Source organism: Ornithorhynchus anatinus, chromosome X5 (genome assembly GCF_004115215.2).
Source record: "Ornithorhynchus anatinus isolate Pmale09 chromosome X5, mOrnAna1.pri.v4, whole genome shotgun sequence".
Taxonomy (NCBI): domain Eukaryota; kingdom Metazoa; phylum Chordata; class Mammalia; order Monotremata; family Ornithorhynchidae; genus Ornithorhynchus; species Ornithorhynchus anatinus.
In genome coordinates, this window is record NC_041753.1 from 25908735 (window position 1) to 25934173 (window position 25439).

The 25439-nt window shown below is 43.1% G+C and overlaps 1 protein-coding gene across 11 annotated transcripts in view; it reads right to left on the reverse strand.

The window, feature by feature from the left end:
- SEMA6A (semaphorin 6A) overlaps nt 1–25439 on the reverse strand; it is a 127112-nt gene that overhangs the window by 43174 nt on the left and 58499 nt on the right. For all 11 annotated transcript variants that reach the window (XM_029054786.2, XM_029054794.2, XM_029054795.2 and 8 more), the window contains exons 2-10: nt 21369–21507; nt 18458–18575; nt 13098–13158; nt 12067–12129; nt 11310–11411; nt 7415–7505; nt 3310–3429; nt 2531–2619; nt 1433–1650 (exon numbers count right to left, since the gene is read on the reverse strand). In XM_029054786.2, the coding sequence (XP_028910619.1) occupies nt 1433–1650; nt 2531–2619; nt 3310–3429; nt 7415–7505; nt 11310–11411; nt 12067–12129; nt 13098–13158; nt 18458–18575; nt 21369–21468 (962 nt within the window). In that variant the 5' untranslated portion in view covers nt 21469–21507. The remainder of the gene's footprint in view (nt 1–1432; nt 1651–2530; nt 2620–3309; nt 3430–7414; nt 7506–11309; nt 11412–12066; nt 12130–13097; nt 13159–18457; nt 18576–21368; nt 21508–25439) is intronic.

Genomic DNA, 25439 nt, shown 5'->3' on the forward strand with positions numbered 1-25439 from the left:
TAGTATTTATTGATGGCCTACTTTGTGCACATCACTACTAGGGAGTCGAGAAAGTACAGTACAATTAAAGGAAAAGACATGATCCCTGCCCTTGAGGAGCATATAATCCAGTATTTTCTCTATAATCAGACTTCCCAGTCCCATCCAGAAATCTTCCTTCAGATTCTGTCCCTAATTCTGTTGGTAACACAAGGTGAGTCTGGCCCTGAGTAATGCAATGGGAAAGAGAATGCTGCTTTGGATATTTGAGCTTCTTGAATGCAATATCCTATAGAATTCTAATTTCTCCCTTCCACTATGTACTTCACAAACCACTGACACAAATACAGTTTCAGATAAATACATTATTCAATGATCACCAGCTTTCTTTTCTTTTCTTCCCTTTTCTTAACAGTTGTTACAGTTAGTATTTGACTGATGGGGAAGCAGTACGTCCCAGTGGAGAGAGCACGGGCCTCGGAATCAGAGGAACCGGGTTCTCATCCCAGCTCTGTCACTCATCTGCTGTGGGACCTCGGGCAAATCACTTACCTTCTCTATGCCTCAGTTTCCTCATCTGTAAAATGGAAATTAAAATCCTACTCCCTCCCACTTAGACTGTGAGCCCCATGTGAGAAGGGACTGGGTCCAACCTGATTATCTTATATCTACCCCAGCACTTAGTCCAGTGCTTGGCACATAGGAGTTAACAAATACCATAATTATGGAGGGCTCTGAGACCCTTAGCTCCTCAGCGTCCATAGCTGATTTCTCACTTGATGTCATATCCTCTATCTGGGTTCCTTTAACCATTCCCACAGCAACCTATTGTAAATTCATACCCACAAGAATGTCATTTTTGTCATTTAGCCTCTGTTTTAGGAATAAACAGTGGAAGCAGTTGAAAGTTTGTGGTGACAGGGATCCTATTCTCAAACAAAAGTCCCTTGTAATAATACACAGAAGAAGTGAAATAATTTATGGCATGCAGCAAATTCTTTCTAAATACCCTATTATTCAAATTTTGGGGGAAGCTTCAGTTGAATGACAAATAGACACAGTTGTGTGTGTGTGTGTATGTGTGTGTGTTAAAAGTCTGTTAAACTACTTTACAAAATACACTGTTAATAAATACTCAAGAGAAAAATGATGTTCCCATAAACTATCAAGAAAGATACACGTCAGAAAATCAAAATACTGCGTCTACCCAATTCATACCTAATTCTAAACTCTTTATGAAAAACTAAATCTAAAAAGTTTTTCATAATTCAGTCTATTAAGTGATGGCTAAGTATTCATCAGTGAACACTGAATACTTACTAAGCACAACAAATATTCACTTACTCTCCTAGAATCTTTGCTATTAAAACAAGAGGCCTATAGTAAGCAGTGGTCCCAGAGACATGCTAAATGAACAAAGACAAGCTACATTAAGCAGCTATTGCACAGTTACCTGTTATAAGGTGTGGAAAAAGTTGCTAGGACAACATCCCGGCCGTTGATATGGATGACATCTGTAACTGCCTGGAGTATGTTGAAATAAAAATGGGAATCGCCAGGAACCGAACAGTTGAGGCGAGCTTTGAGAAAAGAAGTCCACTGTTTTTCCAGCACTCTTTGTGATCCTCCCATGTCATTCTTGCACACCTGAGCAACTCTTGGAAAAACTACCTGCATGCAGAATAACAACAGCAACTCATGGGGAAAATGAAATGCGCTTTCTTTGTGAAGAGATTTTACACGAATTTTTGCCTTTTATTAAAAATAGAAATGGCCCAACGAGGTGCTTAATTTAATCCCATGTTTCGATAATCCAAGGCAAATAACAAACAGAGAAAAATACAGCTTTGGAACAGTGTGGCATAAAAGATAAGGCTGTGGCATTTAATACACAGCAATAAATCCTTCAGTAGATCAGTTCTCAGTCACATAAACTCATTTCCATACAGACTGCTTAGCTTTCTATTTCCCCAAACAAAGCCCATTTTATATGCACTCTCCCTGCAACTCACACTGCCCTCCTCGGTGACTCGTATCTCTAGTTTTTCAAACTATGCAAACCACGCTTTGTATTTTATTCATGCCCTTCACCTTTGTGACCTTGATCAGCTTTTTCTCGAACTGTTTATTTGGAAAGCTACTGTGGAAATATCAAAAAATGCCATTTAGGAGGTGTCCAATTGTCCTTCCCAATATGCTTAGGATGACAAAAAAAAAAAATCCTCCCCAACTTACTTTCTGGGAAAGCCAAATTTTAAGCTAATGCATGATTCTTTGTAGAGTGATGCTTTTTAAATTTTTTTCAACTTTGGGTCAAAAGAGGTTTCAATATGCCTCGCTAATTCACTGTTAAAAACCACTATGTGGTATATCAAAATACATTTCAACCAATCCCCTTGCTTGAGCAGCAGGATCTTCTTAAAATTATGCCCCTGTCACTGTGATTTATGGTTTTCATTTCAAGGTCACTCATAACAGGAATGCTTTAAAAGTGAATTCCTCTGAGGGTTACAAAGACATCTTTGGCCAGAGACATCTTTTCTCTGCTTACCTTTCCCATGCTGTTGTACTCCACTGCTATTTCCCGAAAGAAGAAGTAGATGTAGTCCCCATAATCCACTGCTTGGACAAAATATGGCTCTGTGGGCAAGCAGGAGACTCTGTCAGAGGTATGCCACTCTGGGTAAATATAATCTTAGCTAGAGCCAAAAGCCTGCCTAATAATGAACTATTTAGACCCATTAAGACCTTTCGGAACATTACCCATTTATAACAGCCCTGTAATACGAAGCACTCACAATTTTAACAAGCATACCAATTACCCAATTCAGAATAATCGCACCAGCACAAAATGGAGAGTTTTGTGCAGGGTTTCCATGATTCCACTTTTACTGAAGAACATTAATGTAGCTGAACAGAGCATATATCCAGTATGGAGCTCTAACTCCTATTTAAAACAACAGTCTTTTCTCCTTCCCTTCACCCTGGCTTTCCACATCCTACCTACCAGGGAATTGTTCAGTTCTTTTCAAACAATAGCACTGAAATGAAGGTTTAAGGTGGGGGAAGATGAATGTAATGTATTCTATTGTAGTGGCATTGGTAGTTTTGTTAAAACCTCCAGGAACTCAGGGGAAGGGGGGAAAAACAAGGTAAATAAATCAGCTGAGGTAAAAGATGCAATTTAGTCTTTCCTATCTGTCAAGAGGCATTGGTAAAATGAAACTACATTCAGTCTGTCAGGATTTTAAGACTCCCACTAGACACACAGTTTCTTTTTTCACATTCTTTTCTTTTTTCACCTTTTTTTTTTTAACATTGTTTACTCACCTTTCAACCATTTTGAGTCATGTTTGACCGTCCGCAATGTTGGGCTGTCTCCAAGGCTCCGGTAAATGACTGCATCTATTGCAAGGAAGTCGGTCACCGTGGCTGAGTACAGCTTTCCATCTTAGGAGAAGATGAAAACAGGTGAGGATTCAGAGCGGTGGATTGGGGAGAGGAGGAGCAAGAGAGGGATCAGTTGGAGAAGGTACAGAGAAAAGCCACACAAATTATGTTGAGACAAGTGAGACAATCTAGCCGTCTTTGGAAAACTTCTGAGCCCCAAATTCTACCCTTGAAAATTGGGATAATGAAAGATAAAACATTGTTCATTTTTAAATTACAGAGCAATTTCCAGGGAACAACTCTCATTCCAAGCGCTTGTGCTCTGCACATAGTAAGCGCTCAATAAATACTATTGAATGAATGAATGAATGAAAGAGGGCGATTGAAAACTATTCTATTCTTCATACTATACTATTACTAAACTATACTATTCTTCATACATTTGGAAAGATGAACCTCAACTGAAAAGTCTAAGGTGGGTTCCCCTAGACTCTGCCTCCATCACACCAGTGGGTAACTAGACTTAACTGGAACCTGAAAAGAGAGGCCACTGGCATTACCGGCTAATTGTAAATACAAACAAAATTAATGGGGCCCTTAACCTGAAAGGTGAGTAAAGTGGATGAGCGAGAGATGGTGTGAGTAAGTGTTTGGGGGGCTTTGTAAATCTTTGACAAGTTTTCCCGACTATTTTCACACTGCAAGTGAATGAATATTCCTCTTCACTCCAGTCATGTCAGCTCACTGACCCTGGACAGCCTCTTTTTCTCCTGGTTTAAGGAAAAAACAAAACACTCTTTGCCTTCCATCTCTAAAGTCACTGACCTGTCAAACTCTCAATAAACTGGGTGCCAAAGGAAAGGGGACTCTGAGGGGGAGTTGACGTGTGCTTCTAATCTGCCCTGCATAAGCATTTTGGCATATGTGCTGAGTGGTCTTGGGTCCCTCCAGGAAAACTATTTAAATGATCTCATTCACAGAATTCCTCATTCTCAACTAATACCCAGTGGTTTCAGAGATTAATTTTTGAGAAAACACTCTGTATATGAATTAGTATATTATACTGCTGGCATACTTTCTCATCACAAATTGAAACTACATGTAAAAGTTTTTATCCAGAGATCAGAGATCAGTATCCTGATCTGCTCAGCAGCCCCCTTCCTACCTTTCTCTTTAAAATGAAAAATGTGGTCCTTCCTGAATTGCTCAGCAGCCCCCTCCCTAACCTTTCTCTTTAAAATGAAAAATGTGGTCCTTTCAGCATCTTTACTGCTCACTGCTCACTTCTTATTAAAGGGAGTTACCACGCTAAAGAAAGCACCACAAAGACTGGCAAGTAGACCCACCAGTCAATGAATTGCGATTAATCACCCTGAGAGCTGGATTGCGAATTAAAGGGATAACTGTCCCACCTCCAAACCCGAGTCTTTGTACCAAGAACCACTTACAGTTTTTAAAAATCAGAAGTGATACTTGTTCACCCAGAGGCGAATAAGTAGCCCGCAGTCACTTAATAATGATAATTATGGGTTTCATTAAGCACTTACTTTGTGCCAAAAAGCACTGTGCTCAGCACAGGGGTAGATATAATACAATCAGATCAGACTAGATGAGACTAGACCTTAAAGTCACCCCCACCTCCCTGAGCAGTTTCCACTGGGTTAATTTTAAAGGGGGGGGGGTTGTTCGCTTGGGTTTGTCTATGTCGGAAATGGGACACAGGAACACCCTTATATTTCAAAGCTTCTGATTCCTCCTGACCTGTCTCCTCCACTTAAAAGTAAGCACACAATCTCGAGCAAGTCCATCCCTTGCTCAGTTCCCCCTGAAGAAAAAACAAAACAAAAAAACCTACATTCATACAGAAGGCCGAGAAGCTTGCAGTTTTAAAAGAAAGTAATGTAGTATGTCCCTATATCCTTAATCGGCCTCTCTAAAATTCAAGAAGGCCTGTAAATGCACTCAGAAGGTATCAGCCAGCTGTCAGGTGGTCTGTGAACACCCAGTATAACCATCCCTTCAACTCAGTACCGCTGGACTGAGAGCCCCTTCCCAAAGGGATTTTAGGAGCAGGTCTGTCATCATTAATTAGAAAGGAAGGAAAGATAGTAATGATGAATCGTCAGTTTTGACTCCAGAATGAAAAAGTCGGTACTGCTTACTATGTGGTACTTAGGAAATTTTGACATGGTTTTGATGCTTTCTCCCCTTGGTTGGGGACTTGCAACAATCCCTGGGAAATTAACTGATCTTCCAGTTCTAAAATGTTTTTGAGCTCAAACCAATTAGACTCTAAATAGTATTTGCTCACCACCTCTGTGTGCAGAGCATTGTACTAAGTACTTGGGAGAGTAAAATAGACTTTGTAGACATGATCCCTGCCTTCAAAGAAGGGGCAGACATTATAGATGGGAGGGAGAAGAAAAAGTGGATATGTCCAGGTGTTAGTGCTTAAGTAATACGGCATGTAAGATACTATTTAAGTGATATAGGAGGTTGAGAGTACCCAAGTGCTTAGATAGTGCAGAAACACTGAAGAGAAAATAGGGAAATGGTGAGGAGCAGCATGGCCTCATGGAAGGAAGATGGGCCTGGGAGACTTGAGTTCCAATCCCAGCTCTGCCAGTTACCTGCTGTGTGACCTTGGGCAAATCACTTAACTTCTCTGTGCCTTAGTTCTCTCATCTGAAAAATGGGGATTCAATTAGCCTAGTCTCCTCCTCCTGAGACTGTGAGTCCCATATGGGACAGGGACTGTGTCTTGTTTAACTTGTATCTTCCCCAGCGCTTAGAACAATGCTTGACACATAGTAGGCACATAACAAATACCATAGTAATGATAATAGGGTGGGAAGACGAGTGACTACGTGGGGAAGGACTTAGAAGAGGGGGAGAGCAGTAGTCTGCCAGATGTGAAGAGGGAGGAAATTCCAGGTAGGAGGGAAGGTGTGAGCAAGGGATCAGCAATGGGAGATGAGAACGAGGCACAGTGAGTAGTTTGGCATGAGAGAAATAATATCATGTGAGTTGAGGGGCAGTGGGAGAAGACGAAGGGGGGAGAGCTACATGTGTAGAGTGACATTTTAGAAAAACGATCCAAGCAGCAGAGTGAATTATGGACTAGAGAGCTGAGAAACTGGAGGCAGGGAGATCAGCTAGGAGGTTTAGGCAGTTAGCCTGGGATATAGTAAGTGCCTGGGTCAGTGTGATGGCAGTTTGAATGGAGAGTAAGGGGAGGATCCTGGAAATGTTGGGGAGGGAAAGACTGACAGGATTTGAGAAACCCTGAATAGGGGGCGTTGAGAGAGAGGGAGGAGTCAAGGATAACGCTGAGGTTGTGGGCTTCAGAGGTTGGGAGGATGGTGGTGGTGTCAGCTGTGATGGGAAAGTTAGGTGGAGGAGAGGATTTGGGAGGGATGATGAAGAGTTCAGTACAAATTTATGAGGATTTATTTATATGTTCTATAGAAAGGATATATATGTGTGTTTTAATGCATGTATTTGTTCTGAAGTAGTAATTTATTTAAAATGATCTCATCCTATTTTACATTAATGACTCTTTATTTATAAAATAGAGAAAAGAATTTTGGCATTACTAGGACTGTGACCTTTAAGTTGCAACAGTGATATTAGGTTAATGCTTCCTGAGCAGTTAATGAGAGCTTACATCCTCCAGTGAATTTCTAACTGTTCTTTGGATAGAAGCTATTCATGAAGACCTGTTCAGAAAAAAGGTTATGGCATTATCTCATACAACCATTTTCTAGAATGTGTAGTGCACCACGGAAACACAGTCAATAATAAATAACGATTGGAGAAGCAGCATAAGCCAGGGAGTCAGGGAACCTGAGTTCTAATCCTGGTTCTGCTGTGTGACCTTGAATAGGCCCCTTAACTTCTCTGTGCCTCAGTTTCCTTATCTGTAAAATGGTGATTAAACACCTGACTGTTTAGGGAGCTCATGGAAGCCAGAAACTCCAGATTTGGCAAATGGGATTGGGGGGAGGAGCAAAAAGATTGGATTAAGTTTATGCTTATAATTTACCTGCAAACAGGGCAACATTGGCATGCTTGGCATCATAGGGGCATCTGGCCATTCCACTAAACTCATCTCCAAGAGGGTCCAGGGTATCCATCTGAAAGAAACAATGGTATCTCATCAGGAACAACTAGAACTTTCACTTTAAAATTTTTGGAGCCTGAACCCATTTATCTCATCTCCACTGGCAGAGCAAAGTGAAGAACTGATTCTCCTAAATAGGTAACTCGAGCCTAAATCCTCTTCATCCTGAATGAGCTGCAGGTCGCCCCTCCCTTACTGCTCTGCTATGTTCAGCCAATGGACACGGGCCTTCATGGGCTGAATCCCATGGGAACTGAGCTCCCGGGCCCTTTCTCAGCCTCAAAGAGGTGATGGGATGGAAGGAGAGGAGGTCACATGGGGTATACATGTGTGTGTGTGTGTGTGTGTGTGTGTGTGTGTGAGAGAGACACACACACACAGACAAGGAGAGGGGGAGGGAGAGGGAGAGAGAATGTATGTATAGAAGAGGCAGAGCTTTGGAAATGAAATAGGGACTTGTTAGAAGAACTGTCTTCCACAATTTCCTCTCCTCATATCCATGGGCTCACATCACACAACATTTCAGCCCCAAAGAACTCTCCCTGGAAGTGTGGCTATGTTCACTGAACGTGCTGACAGCCCTCCATATCTGCCAAGAGCTTTACAGTTACTGTGATTAGTGCTCGTCACTACAGACCTTTTAAGGGTGGGAGGCTTTGCTACTGTGAGGGAAACTGAGGTACAATAAAGGTGGGGGACATATCGAGGAGCAGCTTTGCAGGGGGCAATTTCAAAGTCTGGCATTGTTAACCAGGAGGGGGAGAAGATGAGTCTCAGTGAAGAGCAGTTAGGGTTTTTTTTTCCTTTGCTTTGCTTTCCCTGGTTCCCGGGGAACAAGCTCAATAACATGACGGGCTTTTGAAATGGCCCTTTTAAAAACACTGTACACTACTGGGCTTCAGAATAATATCAAGCTGCAGTATTTTTTTTTTAATCATCTCAAGAGAATGATGCCCAAATTCAACATCCTTTGAAGCAAAACTAGCCTTGTTGCCCTTCTTTTTCCCCAAAGCATTTTTAGAAAAATCTTCTGCTGACGTTTTATCTGGACACAAGCTTCCTGTTGAACTTGGACAGATGATGTGGTCTGTGGTTCTGGCAAAAAGTCAAAAATGGTGCTCAGCATACAATGATGTGATAGAAAAGCTCTTAAGCAGAGCAGAGCATTCAGTAATCTGCAAGTGAGAAACAACACACAGGGGTGATTTCTTTTGTGTTCAGCTACTTCTCAAAAATGGGGTAGTTACTAGGCAGAGCTGGGAAGTCTTCTGAAATACTGGTCTAACGATTTGTATGTTTGGAAAGACACAGAGACGAAACGGGAAGCAAGAGTGATATAGAGAAACTCTCTTTCCATGAAATAAGAATTGATCCATTCTGTAGTCATAAAATCTCAGATTTAACTGCAGTCCCTGGGAAATTGATTCATCATAGGGTACAGGTAATTATACAAATAACCAGTTCAACCTTAGGTAAAAGTTCAAGAGGATTTTAGTGTTCGACAAAGAAAAGTGCTGAGTATGTATTTCAGGTTCATAGTCTACAGCCTTTAAGATTAGTCATCTTTTAAGTCTTATTTTAGGCTATGATCCTTCTAACTGATTCAACTTCCTTTAAACAGTGTACACTGTGCAAATCAAATACAGGGCTCAGAATCATTAACCACAAAAAATAATATATCTTGCCCCATCGAGTTTTTTTAATGGTATCTGTTATATGCTTACTATGTATCATGCACTGTTCTAAATGCTGGGGTAGATACAAGTTTATTAGGTTGGACGCAGTCCCTGTCCCTCATGGGGCCCACAGTGTAAGTAGGAGGGAGTAGGACTGAATCCCCATTTTACAGTTGAGAAAACTGAGGCACAGAGAAGTTAAGTAACTTGCCCAAGGTCACACAGCACGCAGTCGGCAGAGCTGGGATTTGAACACAGGTCCTCTGAATCCCAGGCTGGTGCTCTTTCCACTAGGCCATGCTGCTTCTCTGTTTCCCTAACCAAACTCCTACGTTATGTGGTCTGAAATCAATGAATGGGATGATTTGTCTTGTTTTTTTCCTGTCACATAGCCTTTGTCCAGATCTCCTGAAGGAAATCAGCCGAGCTTGCTCAAGGACGGAAAAACATTTAAAGGGAAAGTGCCTTCTCCTTGTCCAAGCCAAATTGCTGGATCACTTGCACTTTCACTTTATATGTTGCGGAAAGTTGAAGGCGGGTTTGAGGTGCTAGGGCTGGATTGCCTAAATGCCACACATCATGCAAGAAATACAGGCAGAGCAAGTCAAGGCCCCTGTCTCCGCCCATTCCTCTGGGCCCCCGCAAGGCATGGATAACAAAAGCAACAGGTGAGGGAATCGGTGTGGCCAATTCATCATGAGGAACTACGCATCTGCTCAAGGACTAAGCAGAGACATTTATATCTGCTGCATTACAATGCCAAGGAAATCCATATTAATATGAAAAGATAGCTCACCAGCGAGTGAATGTGATAGCAGTGTTAATCATAATGAGCATTAAAACAACGATGGAGTGATAGAATACTAAATGGAAAACTGGAAGTTCAATTTCCAGCTGTTGGCTGCGGTAGCATAGAGTTAGAGGCGACGGAGGATTGGGTGGGTGAGGGGCGGGTAAAAGGTTGAAGAAAAGGAAAGATACTTGATGCCAGAAGAACAGTCTGGGACACCCTCGCATCAGGTATCATCCATATGACTAGTAGGCATTAGGTCTACCCCTGAAACAGAAGCCTCCTTTAAGGCAGGCACTGAACAAAAGAAGGGGCAGTTGTTGGACTACATTTAGACATTTAGATCGAAGCACTGTTTGAGCTAAAGCTTTCCAGCTGCTGGACCCAAATAGTTCAATGGGGGCGGGGTGGGAAAGAAGGGGGATGGAAGGGAGGAAATGGAGAAGAGAGTGAGATGGGGGAAAGGGGGAGAAGGAAAGGAAGAAAAGGAAGGGAAGGAAGAGAGAGAGAGGAGAGGATGGGGAACGGGGAGATAGAAGAAGGGGAGGGAGGGGAAGACAGTGGAAATGGAAGAAAGGAGAGGAAGGGAAGGGAAGAAAATGAGAGGAGGGGAAAATGGGAAGGGGGGAAGAGGGAAAGGAGGAAGGGAGGGAAAAGAGAGAAGAGAGATGAAAGGGCAGAGATAGAGGGAAACATGGAAGGTGGGCTCATATATCAATGCAGTCATTACTTCTCAGGCTGTGGATAGCTCCATCTCTTCTGGACTTCTTTTATCAACAACTTTATCAGTGCTAATTGGATCTGCCTAGTCTCACAAAAATGCTTGAAAATGGCCCTTGTGCCAAGGACAGAGTCAAGCAGGATGCACTCCATTCGGTCTAATCCTTAAAACTCTGGGGATTACATTCCAGGACCCTTCCAAATCTTTTAGCTGGAGCAGTCTTCAGTTTCAGATGGCCTGCCTGGGAGGTTGCTTCGGTGGTAGATTTTTTAAACTCATTTAGGGAACAAATGGTCCAAATGTGTAATTGTGTGGGACTGTATGTGTACGTTTGATGTAGACAGGTGGTCAGCTGGATATTTGCTCTTCTGGACAATTACGACCAGGGTCCGACAGACACTCATTTTGGCTTGGAGGGGTCTTTTTTTTAATGTGTCAATCAATCCTGACAAAACAGGAAACTTGGAAGCCTGCTCAGGATCGCTCATGTGAAGCAGTACAAAAAGTTGAACAAGTGTGAAGAAACTGGGGAGTGTTAAATTACACCTCATGTTGTTGCAAGTTCAATCATGGTAAATTATGAAATATCTCTGAACCATACAGTTCCAGCGACACAAAAGCAACATTTACCTTGTAGTTCCTGCAGGAAGGATTGAAGGCATTTGTCCCACAAACAAACAAAGTCTCATCATTTCTCTTCAGAAGAACTTTAATGAAGTTGTGACACTCATCCTGAAAAACAGTTAAGAGATTTATTTCCAAGTAAATCCTGATAGATACTGAGCAGTCTTGGGCTGTCATATTTCAATGTCAAGGTTAAAAGGAGGTGTTTAATTTTCACCTGAATTTGAAGCCAAGTTAAAATATGGCTTTAAACTGAGGACTTTATAAGTATACTGTATTGGGGGATGAGCAGAGCACAGTAGCGCAGACTTGATGGCATTATTGTAATGAGATCCCCTTTGGTCCTCCATCTACCCCAAAACTCACAGTTTATGTATATTTTTATGCTGTTACATTACCAAAGATACAAAATCCTGAATGCCTATTGTCGTTTTATGAGCTCTTTGGCAACTCCCAATGGACAATGGGCAGCAGTGTTTAACTAGTTCAAAGAACCCTAGGCAACTTTGGTACCTCGCATTGAATCTATAATCCCTCATACGCTTCTAAGCATTTGATGAGGCTGATGCTGCCATCGAAATGTCTCATTACATTAAAAGCAAACAATTTTTGCAAATTAAAGTCTTCAATAAGTTGATGGAAAAGCAATTATGGGAAAGGAACAGAATCGCATGATCCATTCCACATCACAAGCAACGGCATGAGATAACAATCAAAAGACTAAGCCAAAGTGGCAGCTGCAGGAGAAATGAAAATAGTCTACCTTATGCTTTCCCTTCATTCTGCATGTGTCTACATCGGCCTGTCTGGATTTCCACGTCAATTTCTGTAGGGATGGAGAAAGAAATCAATTAGAGCCCAGAGGTTGCTGCATTTGATTTCAGAAGTAAGAGTTCCCTCGGGGAAACTAGCGGCTGAACATATATTTATTGAAAGCTTTCTGCACCCTTTCTCCATGATTAATTTATCTTAACAATAGAAGATCAGTGATGCAAAATGTTCACTTAATTTGGAAACATTGTCTGTCCATTAAACTCCAAGTGAGGTCTTCCTCTTTGATGATGGTGCGATTAAAAAAAAAACACCAGTAAGTAAATTTATCCAAAAAAATCCAAACGGAACTTCTTCAAATACCCACATTTAAAAAAAAAAGTTTAAACTGAAATTTTTAAAAGGCACACAAATTGTTCCTGGACTATAAAGACATTACACTCTACCCACAATGTAAGCATAAATCTATTTTGAGTGCCCAGAGAGATCCATTTCAGATCATTCTTCTTCCCGAAATGAGTTGAGAAAACCTCTGTCTGGGTATAGATTGCTTTATTAGATAAGCCATCCCTATGGATAGTAGGAATGAAAATCCAGCCCGTCAGTCCTCCATCTGAACTAGATGATCACATCCCTGCCCAAAATAGCCTAAAGCTCTCAAGGAATATAATTTCATGTCTTAGGGAATAGAATTGCATCTATGAAAACATTAAATGGCATTTTATTGCATTATCTTAAAAAGAGTATAGTGAGGGCAGGGCGAAGAGCTGTAGAACGCAAATGGCCATAGGTTGCAGGGGAAAATTTACCTTGACCCCACTGTGTTGGTATGAAGACTGCTCAGCACCTTGGCTAATTTTTTTTTTTTTTAATTCCTGGAGAACTTTTTGTTCTGGATATCCCAATCTTGATTACTGCATTTGTTATAGCAGAGGCAAAACATAGGCCGAAAGTGCCCGGGCCCATGTAATCTCTACTCTCCCTAGTGTCCTTGGTTTCAAGATGATGGTGAAAAATACTTACTTTGCTACAGAAAATTTCTTCTGTGTGTGATGTGTCCATATCAACAGTATAAATATGGTCCCTGTAAACAAAAGAAAATGAATATAGAGTCAAATGTAGTAATCGAGACAGTTCATTTTCTGCTGAAAGAGTTATCTCTGGAGTAGAGAATCTTTTGCCCATATTTATATGTATATACATATATATGGAGAGAGAGAGAGCAGAGACTACACAAGAAAATTCCTCTAATTGTAGTGTCGGCTTTTTCTGATTACAGACCAAGAACAAAGAGTTTAAAGGGGAAAAAATGCCCCCACTGAAAATTTTCCCTGATAATAAATTAGGAATACATGGTGGTGGCTCAGAGAAGGTGATTCTATCGGTTTAGTTGGTAGAATCTGATATTTGAACATGTTCACATGTTCTTAAAATGGCAACTGGTCTATTTTACTTTGCAGCATGTATTCAACAAAGGTTAACAAGAGGTTAATGCTCCCTTCACCTTTTCTCCCCCCCCCCCCCCTTCATATTGATTGACAGTAGGAAAAGAAAAAGGTTGGTAGTGGCAATATTGTTTCTAGAATTCACTCTTTCCTTCATACGCTGATGGTCAATTAAGGGCTAAAATTTGCTTTAGCAAATTTATATTTCTTGCCTCTATTCACCTTCCTGTTTTGCTGAGAGTCGGAGTCCCTTTACAGTTCGATGCCAATCTCTCCCCTGGAAAGGGGAAACAGAAATCAGCAGCTCAGGTGTGGGGCTATATTTAAACATCCTCTTCTGTGGGAGCTGAATGCAAGCACTATTTTTGTGTCTAAATCAGAAGAAGGGAAAAAAGAGGAACGAGAGCTCTACACCAAATCTGTGAGGCGAGGGGGAATGCATGAGGGCAAAACACCTCCCGTTCCCTTGAAATCACACTGACTGCTTCGAAACTGTGGCTGGGAAACCGTCTGCAGTTTAACCTAGAAGTCGGATGCTGACTCCTTTTCTCCCCTTGCAACAAAAGCCTCTCCCCCATCAAAAGCCACTTGGAGCCACTAACGGTTCTTGGAGAGACAGAATTTGCTCCAAAGAGTGAACCCCCCCTCCCTTTCCCCCTCCGCTTGATCCTTGTGGCGACCCAAGTCCGAAGAAAAAACAAGCAGGGAGAGGGCTCACGTGAAGAAAAGAGACAGCATTGTTCCTCGGGTTTGGCTCAAGACTGGGTCTGGGGTGGGGGTAGACGGGTGTAGGCCGGTGGTGGGAGAGACCGGGGAGTTTCTGCCTGGAAAATTGCTGAATTGAGAAGTTTGTTCAGGCTCGCGGCAGTAGCAACCCAGAACTGTCACTCCCTCTCCAAGACAGGCTGAATGCCTCGGTTTATTATCGGCTTGCCTTTCCCCGGCGGCGCCACGGCCGGGGGGCGGTACGGGAATCAAATGCCCTATTCCTTTGAGATGAGCTCTAGAGAGGGCTCCAGTGTTTGCCTTTTCCTACCCCACCCCCTTGTCCAGTTTGCCGCCAAGATGCTCCAAGAGAGCAGGAGCCAAGTATCTGAATTGTAAATTAACAACTGATTAATATGCATTGGCAACCCCTCCAAAAGCACTCGGCATGCCCCCTCCTGGCCCGGCCTGTCTATGTTAATGAGCTCTTTCGGGTTGGTTGGGTGTGGGTTTTTGTGTGTGTGTGTATGTGTGTGTGTGTTTTTTTAAACAAAGCAGCTAAAAATAAAGCAGCAGAGAGGCCCAGCGAGGCTCCAAACTCCCTGGGCTCCCAAGTCCGGGAAGCCCTTTGCTTTCCTTGCTCTCTCTCATTCGCGCCAACCCAGTCTCCTGGGAGAACTCAGTAGTCTGGGGGAGGGGAAGGAAGAGGCAGAGACGGCGTGTTAGTGGTGGCTGCTACGGCTGCGAACCCTGGCCACGTGCGTAAACCGGAGCAACCTCTCCGTGTCCCGGTTCCACGAGGGCGTGACCATGGGCCTGCAGACAGTATTTGGGGCGGGGGGGGGGGGTGTCGCTGTTTGTCTTTCTTCCTCTCCTGCAGGATGCATGCAGTTCCCTGTTAATTAAACTATTCTAGCCCAAACCGACTTAATCCCAGGGTTTCCGGCTTTCCCACCTCCAGGCAGCAGAACTGCATCTCGTTGCCACGGCAGGAACCGTTGAAACAATACCCTGCGGGTGAGTCCGGATCCGGAATGGAGGGGTAGCAGTGAGAACAAAAGCATCCTCTTCCCCCACCACCATCATCAGGGAAGCTGGGGAGTGGGGTGTGCTTTGGGGCGGGGGCGGAGATTAGATTTGCTGGTGGCCCTTTCTTTGCACTAGAAGTTTAGCCCCAGTAAGACTACAGCCTAAGAGCCCAACTGGGCCCTGGGGTTTGCTTTTTTGCAGTATTTCAGACTACTATCTGGCCAAGACGCCTCAGCTATCTGGGCCTGCTTCTTCCTGAGAACCGCTGCACAATGAGTCCAGCACGGGTCTGGTCTGCTTCTCCAAGGCATCGTGCTTAATCACTTGTTTGGGCTAGGTTTCAGATAATTGGGAACAAAATGTCACCTTTCAGCCTGGCCATGTGTAGAAATGGCATAAAAGAAAGTGCTGATAATATCCCTAAGGGGTGGTGCAGGGACTATTTGTTCAATTAATTCTATTGACATGCTCTTTGATAGCTATCCAGGATGGGTGGCTTGCAGAGCAGAGGCAGTTTCTGGGAGGTTTGCGGCTTCCTGGATGCCCTCAGAAGGTGACAGTGGAAATGGCATCTGGTATTCTGGTGATTGGACTGACATTTAATTCTGGAGCCAAATGCAGGCCCATTTTAATCCATAAAGTTGATTTTTACTTTGGGGCGCACTAGAGACCGTTTATTGTTTGGAGTTTTCATTTCTTTTAATTAATTCACCTAGTGCTTAAGGACTGACTGAAATCATTGTCTTAGGGGACGATCGACTTCTGGGATCACTGAAGTGGGTGGGCGGCAGCAGGGACTATGAGTATTGAAGAGGTGTCACTCCCGTGCCATGCCTGTCTGACCCGCACCCACGCAAACCCACTCCGACCGCTCGCCTGGGGGATTGTTGGATGGCCAGGAAGTAAAACCCAGTGGGCTGTAAAAAGGGCATACTGCCAGGCAGAGGGGGTGAGAACGAGACCCCACCACCCTTCACTAGCTGGGTGGGATGGCAGTGTGGGTAGAACTGTGGGATAGAGCCAGCCACAGAGCTTCCTAGCTGGTGTGGTAACTTTTCAATGAGCTGAGGCCTATGAAAGGGTATTGGCACAGCATCCTATGAAGGAGGAATATTTAATAGTGGGGGGTGAGGTTCACTTCAAGAATGGAGAAAAGGCAGCAGTGGCCGGCATTCTGAAAGGTCTAAGTCATCCAAGAGAAAGCTACTGAGACTACCCTTGTAAACTTCCAGCGGGAATTTTATAGGATCCCCTTAAAAAGTGAACTCCAATGTCCAGCCAGCCACCTTAGATTGTCACCTCGGTGACTTTGGAGGTTGGGTGGCGGTGGGGGGGCGTAACTTTTTGGACAAGGTAGGCAGCCCTTAGCTAGCCTGCCTCACCTCTTGGAGCCAGCAGGAGGAGTAGATGGAGGACATTACAGCTTCCACTTTTCTCTTCACTGGCCTTCAGGATTGGGGGCAAGTGGTTCACTGCATTCCCGAGTCCCCAAACCTCATGAAGAAGAGCTGTCTGCCTGCCTCTCTCCCACTCTATCCACCAGGCAACCTGGGGTATCCACAGGGGCCAGAATTTGGGGCCACCGTGGCAGGAACCCCTCAGAGCCACTCAACTACTTCACTGCTTCCAAGGCAAGATCTTGGCCAAGGCAGAAGCAACCAGTCTCCATTCTTAGGGTGGGAGATCGTGGCTGAAACATTGATGCAGCCCCATGGGGGTTCATGCTGCAGTGGTTGCTGAGCTAGTTCAGACCCCTGCCCCCACTCCCTTAGGGTCTCCCTCAGGCTTTATAGGTTTATCGGGTGAGATGGGTGGACAGTCATTCTCAAAGGACTTTGGGGAGCTAGCCCTGAAGTCACTGGAAGAGCAACATCGGTGAAGTCTACAGCATAAAGGAGTACCCTTTCCTTCCTCTTCCCCCAATTTTCTCCCTTTTGCCTTCTCCTTCCCCTTCAAAGACCCATCCCTAGCACCCCACCCCCCCTTGACACCTTGTTCCCTAAACCCTGCCTGCAGTTCATCCCCATACTCAAAATGAAAGGTGACTTCCCTACTCATAACCTCTACGGTCTGGAGGTCTTTGGAAATTTTAATGTAAATCCTGCCAGCTGCAATTTAGGACTGTTCCTGAGTGAAAACGGAACCTATCCCACTATCTACAAAATCCTTCATTATTCTTGAAGAATGAATGAGGTTCCCTTCCTCCCCAAACTTTGTCTTCTCCAGAGTAAATAACCTCAATTCCTTTGCCTCATTAGCCTTCCTTCATGGGCCCAACTTTTCACCTCCTTTCTTATTTTGTTCGCTGAATTCTGGATCCTGGCTCTCTTCATTTTACTCACTGTACGGTGCCACAAACTGAGGTCTGATTGCTGCTGAGTCGGGAGAGTTTATTCATTCCAGTATTATTGAACTACTGCATTCATTATCCCATTGATCAGGCTCAAGGCTCATTCTGACCTCCGGTGTATTCTTCTGTCAAACTTTCACACTTCTAGTTCTTTCCCATCTTGTATGTCAGGTTGATTTTCCCTCCTTCTTTGAATTGCCCTTGTTCTTGTTCCTACTGAATTCATCCATTTTTAAATAACATTATGCACTTCTGTAATCTGTCGGGAATCATTTTGAATTCCCTTCCTAGTCCCTATGATACTGGTCACCCTAGGCAAATTTAATGAACATACTTTATACTACATCTAATCCATCATCTTAGCCAGGTCTCGGGGTCATAAACAGTTCCTGTTGAACACCAGTTCATACGTAGCCAGCTACCTAACTCTGACCCCCAGAGAGCATTTAAGCTAAACATTTTAGAAGGGTCTTAACCATATTTTCTCAGTCTGATAAAGATCATATTAAGCAGAACCAATCAAAAGCCTTCCCAAAGACAAGAAATATTCTGCAGGCTGCTTCTATATGATACCACTGCAAACAAGGAATATATACTGATCCACGCTGTAGACCATTTTCCAAAACGTGAAATGGCCTCACTGCAAAAATCTACATGAAATGAAGAAACCTATAAAGAAATAATGATCACTTGACACACTACAGTAGACTTTGAAATAGAAAATGAAGCAGAATACCCCTTTAGGAAACTAAAAAGGCCAAGATGAAAGAATACAACAAAAGGCTGGTAGGTGTATTTAGGGTTTGGGGATTTACAGTGCTCAGTAAAGAATGGGCTAGGAAAAAAACACTAACCTAGCAGCAACGTAGAGGGTTCTGTTCATGATCATGATCATCTGGATGTCCAGTCTGTGCCTTTGTGTGGTGTTCCGTCCTGGCTTGTGACCCACAAACACCGGATACTGTTTTGTATCTGCGAAAAGGGGGTGGGATGGAGAGGTGAAGCCCGACAGCAAACAAAGGGAGAGGAGTGGCGAGTACAATGAAATCCTGTTTAACCCGGAATTCCACACCACTGGCAGCCTTGGCAAAATTTCGACTTTGAATTCTCCCTTTCCGCAAAATCCTGAACCCTCAGGCAATGAAGTACTGTGAAAGCACAGTGGTTTGCAGTTCTCATCAGTGTTTGAAACATAATCACTATTTACAGTCATCAAGGAAAGTGCCCTTGCTTTTTTATAAATCAAAAAATGGTAATTTTTCCTTCTTATTTTTCCAGGTCAAAAATGCCTCCCAAACCTTTTGCCACACAGATAGTCTGTTCCTTCCTACAATTTTCTTTTCATCATTTTCAGAGAGCTAAGCCGTGGGGATTGCCTGCCAAAAACCCTCTCTTGGGAACACAGCAATTTCAAAGTAGTCCATTAATCACTGTAGAGGCAGTGTGGTCTTCTGGTCAGAGTAGGGTAACTGCCATCTCCACAGGTCTCGTGATGGATCAGCCTCCTATTCTTGGGCAGGAGTGGTGAGTATTGTTTCTGGGCATGATGGGCAAATATTTGCATTATGTTTTTTGTAAGGAAAAAGAAGTTACCTATTTGTTGCGGTGGCTGTCTACGTGATATGGGGATTTCTCTGACAGACAGATCAAAATGGGAACCGAAGGGAAGTTGTATCCCAGGGCCAAGTTTGCATTGGTTTGGGCCACTGACAGATACGTGCTCCTTTATTTCCAACTACTTTGATTCGTTGAGGAGGTGCCTTGGGCACTTCTCACCAAGGGAAATCCCCATCAAGAGTCTCTGGAGAAATGATTTCTGACTGATGACTCTACGACTAGTTACCTCTGGCAAGCCCTGGCAGCCAGAAATATACTAAGAGGACAAGAGATAGAGTGAGAGAGAGAAAAGAAATCTCATTAAACGGCAGGAAGAGGCAGTTCCTTGACCTGATATCGAGCTGGCCATGCGGCCCTTCCCTTGTCCACCACTTTAATGTTTTGCTTGAGACTCGGAATCACCTTGGGCAATGCTATTTAAAACACTCTGGTGGTTCACTTTATTAGGTAACTTTAACTAAGAACATCCGGTGCACTTATCCTGTCTGAGCTACTGCCTGACTGTGTGGCCTTGAGAAAGTCACTTATGCACCAATCAGCTTGATGTAAAATAGGGTAGAGGTGAGAAGGCCTCACTGAAAACCAGATGCTGCCCCAGTGAGCCAAGCTTTCCAAGGGTAAATAAATATAGAGAAAATGACTCAGGATTTATGTTCAGAAAGTTAAACTTTATGCCCCTGATTTATTTGAGCACTCTAGTTTTTAACAGGCAGATTTTCTTAGATCCACACAGGGCATTTTACAAGCAGGCCCCTTGCAGGCTTCATTTATCATCATCCTGTGAAAACTAACAGAGTATTTCCCAGCATGGATTCTTCTATGAGTTTCCGGCCCCTATTTTTGTCAGAAATCCACCCTCCTCTCCCCGCCTCCCCACCCCACATTCGCATTGCGGTACTTATTAAAAGCCAATGAACTTTCCTCTGGTAGAAACACAGCCCGGTGGCCCTCAAGGGAAGGAGATTCTAAAAACAAGGGCTTGAGTGACACTCCAGCCTCACATTTTTTCCTGATCAACACCCCCATCAGCCCTGCCATTTCATCCCTGCCCTCCAATGCCAGGTCACCACTGAAGGGGGTTCATGTATCCACGACTGGATGGAAGCCTACCTTTATTGAGTTAGGTGGAGTCAGTCCTTTCAAGAGTGCTGAGCACTACTTCCTCAGAATCATTTTTCTTTCTTTATTTACTCCTTACACGTTGGGTCTTGTGTTTCTACTGACACATTTTCAGGGAAGAGCTCCATTTTAGCCATGATGGCCAGTGAGCCTCACCTGGGCAGAGGTTGCCTCCTGCCACATGCCTGCCTCATAAGCACATTAGATCATGCGCATTGCCACTATTGGATCAGATCCATGGTCCATCCAGCTCAGTACTCTTGTCTCAACAGTGACCACAAGGCAGTTGGAAGAACAGTGTAATGGTTACCCTCCTGGAAATCCAACTTTATGGGATACACCATCTAACTTTCTGAATTTTTCCCCTACTTTCCCTACACTGCCCTCTATAGCCCCCAAATCAGGGTGAATGGGGACAAGGGAGGGAAAGATTCCCAGCACCCTAAGGAATCAGTTACAATTCACGTCTACTCCAAGACCGAGACCCAACGGGAAATATATTCGACTTTGGAACTGCTGTCTTGTCTCTATTAATCTGACTAGTTGTCAAGGTCAACTGGGCTCAACTATGACAAAAACATAGTTTGGCTGTTTAGTGGTCATTAAGGGGCAGTTGGGATGTGTGCAAATGTGTGACATGTTTCTCAGAGGTATCTGAATCCATATCCGCTCCCAAGCTAGACTTTCCATTGAAACTGCCACTCTGCTTTTAAGATTTGAATCCCCTGGTCTAAAAGCATTTGAATCTAGAGCTACTAGAAACAACTTTTATTCTTTCCCATCTATTTCTAGGAAAAAAATATCTGATTCTTAATGAGACACACAACTCTGACATAGAAATTGTTCGATAATGGCCCGGGGATCTGGAATTTTGAGGGCTGTGTACACCTCATCTCGGCGGAAATGACAAATTCCACAAGTACCTAACGGGTTTCAGGGCTTCTGAGAGAGAATCACAAATCTATGCCTTCATTACTGATTAACAGACACTTCAGGGAAGAGAGGGCAGGCCAGATGTCCTATACTTACAGTTGCCATGCGAAATACTGATTGGCTCAGAATCTTCTGGGAAACCGGCCCCAGCAAAGTGTAGCAGTGTGAAATATAGCAGCAAGGCTTCTGACCTCATAGTAGTTCAGCGGGGAAGACTTTATTTCTTCACTTCACCCTGCCAAAGACAAAAAAAGGACCAAAGGGATTTTAGGGTCAATTCCGAACTATTCAATTCCACAGAATAAACTGGGCTTATCAGTACCAGTAAATGCCTGAGAAAGAAACTTTGTCTCCTATCCTGTTCACTCCACATCCACATATTGGTGTAATGAGAGGAAATGAATCCTCCTCCCATTGATTTGAGGGCCTCTAAAAGTTTCTTCTAGGCAGATTAACCAAATGGTCCCAACTCCTTTGCTTGGAAAGATCTTCTTTCCATTGTGGGTGAGCTGAAAAGTGCCTCTATGAGCCACTTTATTCCAGTAGAGGCACTTTGTTTCCTGAGCGATTGATAATTAACAAGACTTTTTAAGGAAATACTGTCCTGTTTTTTCTAGGTAGGTTTACATAAGATGATGACATAGGCCTTAAAATAATATTTGTTAAAAAAAACACAAAACATGAAGGCCACTTCATGGAGCCCACTGAAGGCGTGGACTGAAGGCCCTTTACAGGAATAATGCAGACCTCCAACTCCACCTTGAAATATAACACCTCTGAATGAAACTTCCTAATCACAGTTTCCTCTCCCACTTCTTCCCCTTTGCATCCACTCAAATTTACACTCTATGTGTTAAAAATCCCCTAAACCTAAATGGTAAAAGGAAACACATGGGGGCTATGGATACAGAGAAATGAAACAGCAAAAATGAAACAGTAAACAGCTCAGAATTCCTAGGCAGAATTCATTCAGGTGTTCATCTTTGGGGAAAATTAATATAAAAATGAGTTTCTTCTTTCATCTCTCCCAGAATTTCAAACACTTTGAAGTTGTCTGCCAAAGATTATCTCCTTGAACAAAGCTATTTTTCACTAGCCTATCAATCATTTAAGATTTGTGTGCAGAAAAGTCCAACTTTGTAACCTAGATTGTCTTTGAAAGTTAATTTGGCAAACAAAGTGCTAACTTGCCCTTTTACAACACCATTTAATATTAGATACCTCTTTCTCTCTTCTTCATGCCAAGAAAAGCATTAACAAGTCCTGAGTGCTGAGTTTCAACATACAGTATAATTTCACAGGCCCAGCTGGGTCTTAATCATTAGTCCAATCCAAAATGGCTCATTAATTAATTTGCTTTATCTAGAAAATCAAAAAGAAAAAAAAAAAGGCCGGCTACTCCATTTCTGGAATTTCAACCATAAGGCATAATGGTCCATAAGGGTAATTGGTTAATGAAGGATATAAATGTGTACTGCAGGAGGAAGGTTAAAAACAGTTAAAAGATAAACTTGGTCAGTTTGGTGTATGTTGCTATGGGACTGACTGACCCAATGAGGAGAAATATTTCAGGGTAACTACAGCTTCCATAACTATTGTTCATTATTACCATGAGGAGGAGGAGGCAACAGCAAGAGTAAGTAAAACATACAGCAGAAACTGGCTGGCTCCTATATCTTTCATACGATTGAGAAAGCATATGGGGAGGAGGAGGGAGAGATAATAATACACCAAAGGCTCAAGGGAAACATTACAGAAGCATAACTTATCTTGGAGGATTTGCAACACTCAAGGCAGAATACCATAGAATCACAAGACTCTCCCTCCCTTACAAATCTTGGAAATACAGTTTTAGTTCCTTTAAAGACAAATGTTTTATACATCATATGCAGTGCCTCATTTATTTTTCTACAAGCACACTGCGGTGACAAAACAAAGTACATTGCCTTACTGTGTCAACAAATTTTCAGTTTTTCCCATCTTGTAATTGCTCTGGTCAAATGCAAAGCACTTGACTGAAGTGGAGTGCAGGGAGAGCAGTGTATCCAGAAGAAATTCATCAAGCAATTCCCTTGCTCAATTTAATCCTTATTCACACATCCTAGCATTGCTTGGGCTGATAATTCAAATTTACCCTGCTCTGTGGAAGAAAGGTAGCTGCTTTATATGCTCTTCTTTCATCATATCAACTTTGTGGGAATCATAAGAGAAGTGGTAAAGTGGTATTGATTACTCTGGACCCCCTCATATGAAACATTTAAAACTTTCTTCAACTTCACACTCAACCGTGTACACCATTCCCACGTAGAGCATGTAAACAATAGAGAGCTGATGGAAATTTACTTTTCTTCAGCTAGGCAGCTTGCTTTCTTTGTTATTCTTGGGACAATTCTTTAAGGCCTTGTCTATTAAATACTTGACCTGCACACTACCTGTCATGCTGAAAAGCACTGCTGGCGTTAATTGTACCTCTGGTTTCCTTATCTGTATCCATGCAGGCAAGGGAAGTGGAGAGTTCAGCTCATGAGTAATTATACAGTGAATTTGATCAATGAAGGTACCCAATCAGGATAGCTCCTCAAAAGCTAGGCTGTTTTGGTCGCCGCACTTGAAAAAGGAGGTAGAAACACTGGAACGGGTCGAGAGAATGACAAAAATGGGATGGAAAATAAGTCATGAAAAAAGTTAAAAGGAACTGGATTTTTAACCTGGAGAACAGAAGTCTGAGCGGACGATTCAATAGTGGCCTTCTAGTCTTATGAGAGGCTTTATGGAGAGGGAGCTGTAATCTGGCTGGCTTTATGAGAGCCAGCTGTTCTCCATGTCATCTGAGGCCCAAACAAGAGGAAATGGGCTAAAGCAGGAATCATTTTGGGTGGACATAAGGAAAAACTTCTTGGTGGTCAAAATGATAAACCTATCAAAGGAAGCTCTGGAGCCTCTATCCCTGGAGATCTCCAAGGAAAGAATAGACACCATCTGACCGAGATCGGTCAGACTTTCACCTACTTGGGATGTAGGAGGCTGGGTCAGAAAACCTCTTCAGAGCCTGTTCAGCTTTAGGACTCTGCTGGATTTCACAAGAGTCGCTAGCTTGCAGCTTCTGTACCCCAAAGCTACCTTCTTCCTTGATAAGAATTTTATTTGCTTGAATTGGTGTGCACATGGTGAATTAATGAAATAATTGTCAAATTCATCTAAAAAGCTATTTTACTAATTGACTCGGTATCTGGTGGTTAGGTGCTTGGTGTTTCTCAATGCCTCCTCAGGCCAAGCAGATAAATTCCTCTTTACTGTCAATTATTTTTTCGCAAATCCTCCAGACCAATTTGGATAATGGAGTTTGGAACAAACATAATATCACAGATATTGGCCACTTTAGGCCAACTGAACAGTGATGAATATTAATTGGTCTGGATTCGGCATTCAGGTTTGCAGAAGACCGAGCATCAAGCAGTAAGAAATCTGGAAATCTGGCGATCCTAATGAGTAGTCTTGCCAGCTGCTGCACGGGGCTGACCCCGATCCTATGGCCTATATGCCGAGTCACTGGAGAGCCAGGACTCGCAATTAAGGCTTCCGTTTCTCATGGTATGCGACGGGTAGTTGCATCAACCCGTGATGATGCAAGCTGATGCCATGGGACTGAAAGGACTTCATATGCTGTCTTTGGAACATGCCACCGACACTAGTCACATACAAGCCTGGGAGAAAAGGCCATATGATTCCTCAAGATTCAGGAAGTTCCAGAAAGCATGGTTACTCTTTCATCCATAGGAATAAACACCCCAGACCCCACCCTTTCCAGACTCTGTCTTTCATCGCTATCGAACCCCACAGTCCATAGAGTCATTACCCTATTTATTTTGTTAATGAAATATACATCGCCTTGATTCTATTTAGTTGCCATTGTTTTTACGAGATGTTCTTCCCCTTGACTCTATTTATTGTCATTGTTCTTGTCTGTCTCCCCCGATTAGACTGTAAGCCCATCAAATGGCAGGGACTGTCTCTATCTGTTGCCGACTTGTTCATTCCAAGCGCTTAGTACAATGCTCTGCACATAGTAAGCGCTCAATAAATATTATTGAATGAATGAATGAATGAATGAATGGAGTGGTGGTATTTGCCTAACCATGGCACTCAAAGCTCTCCTCACATTCAACA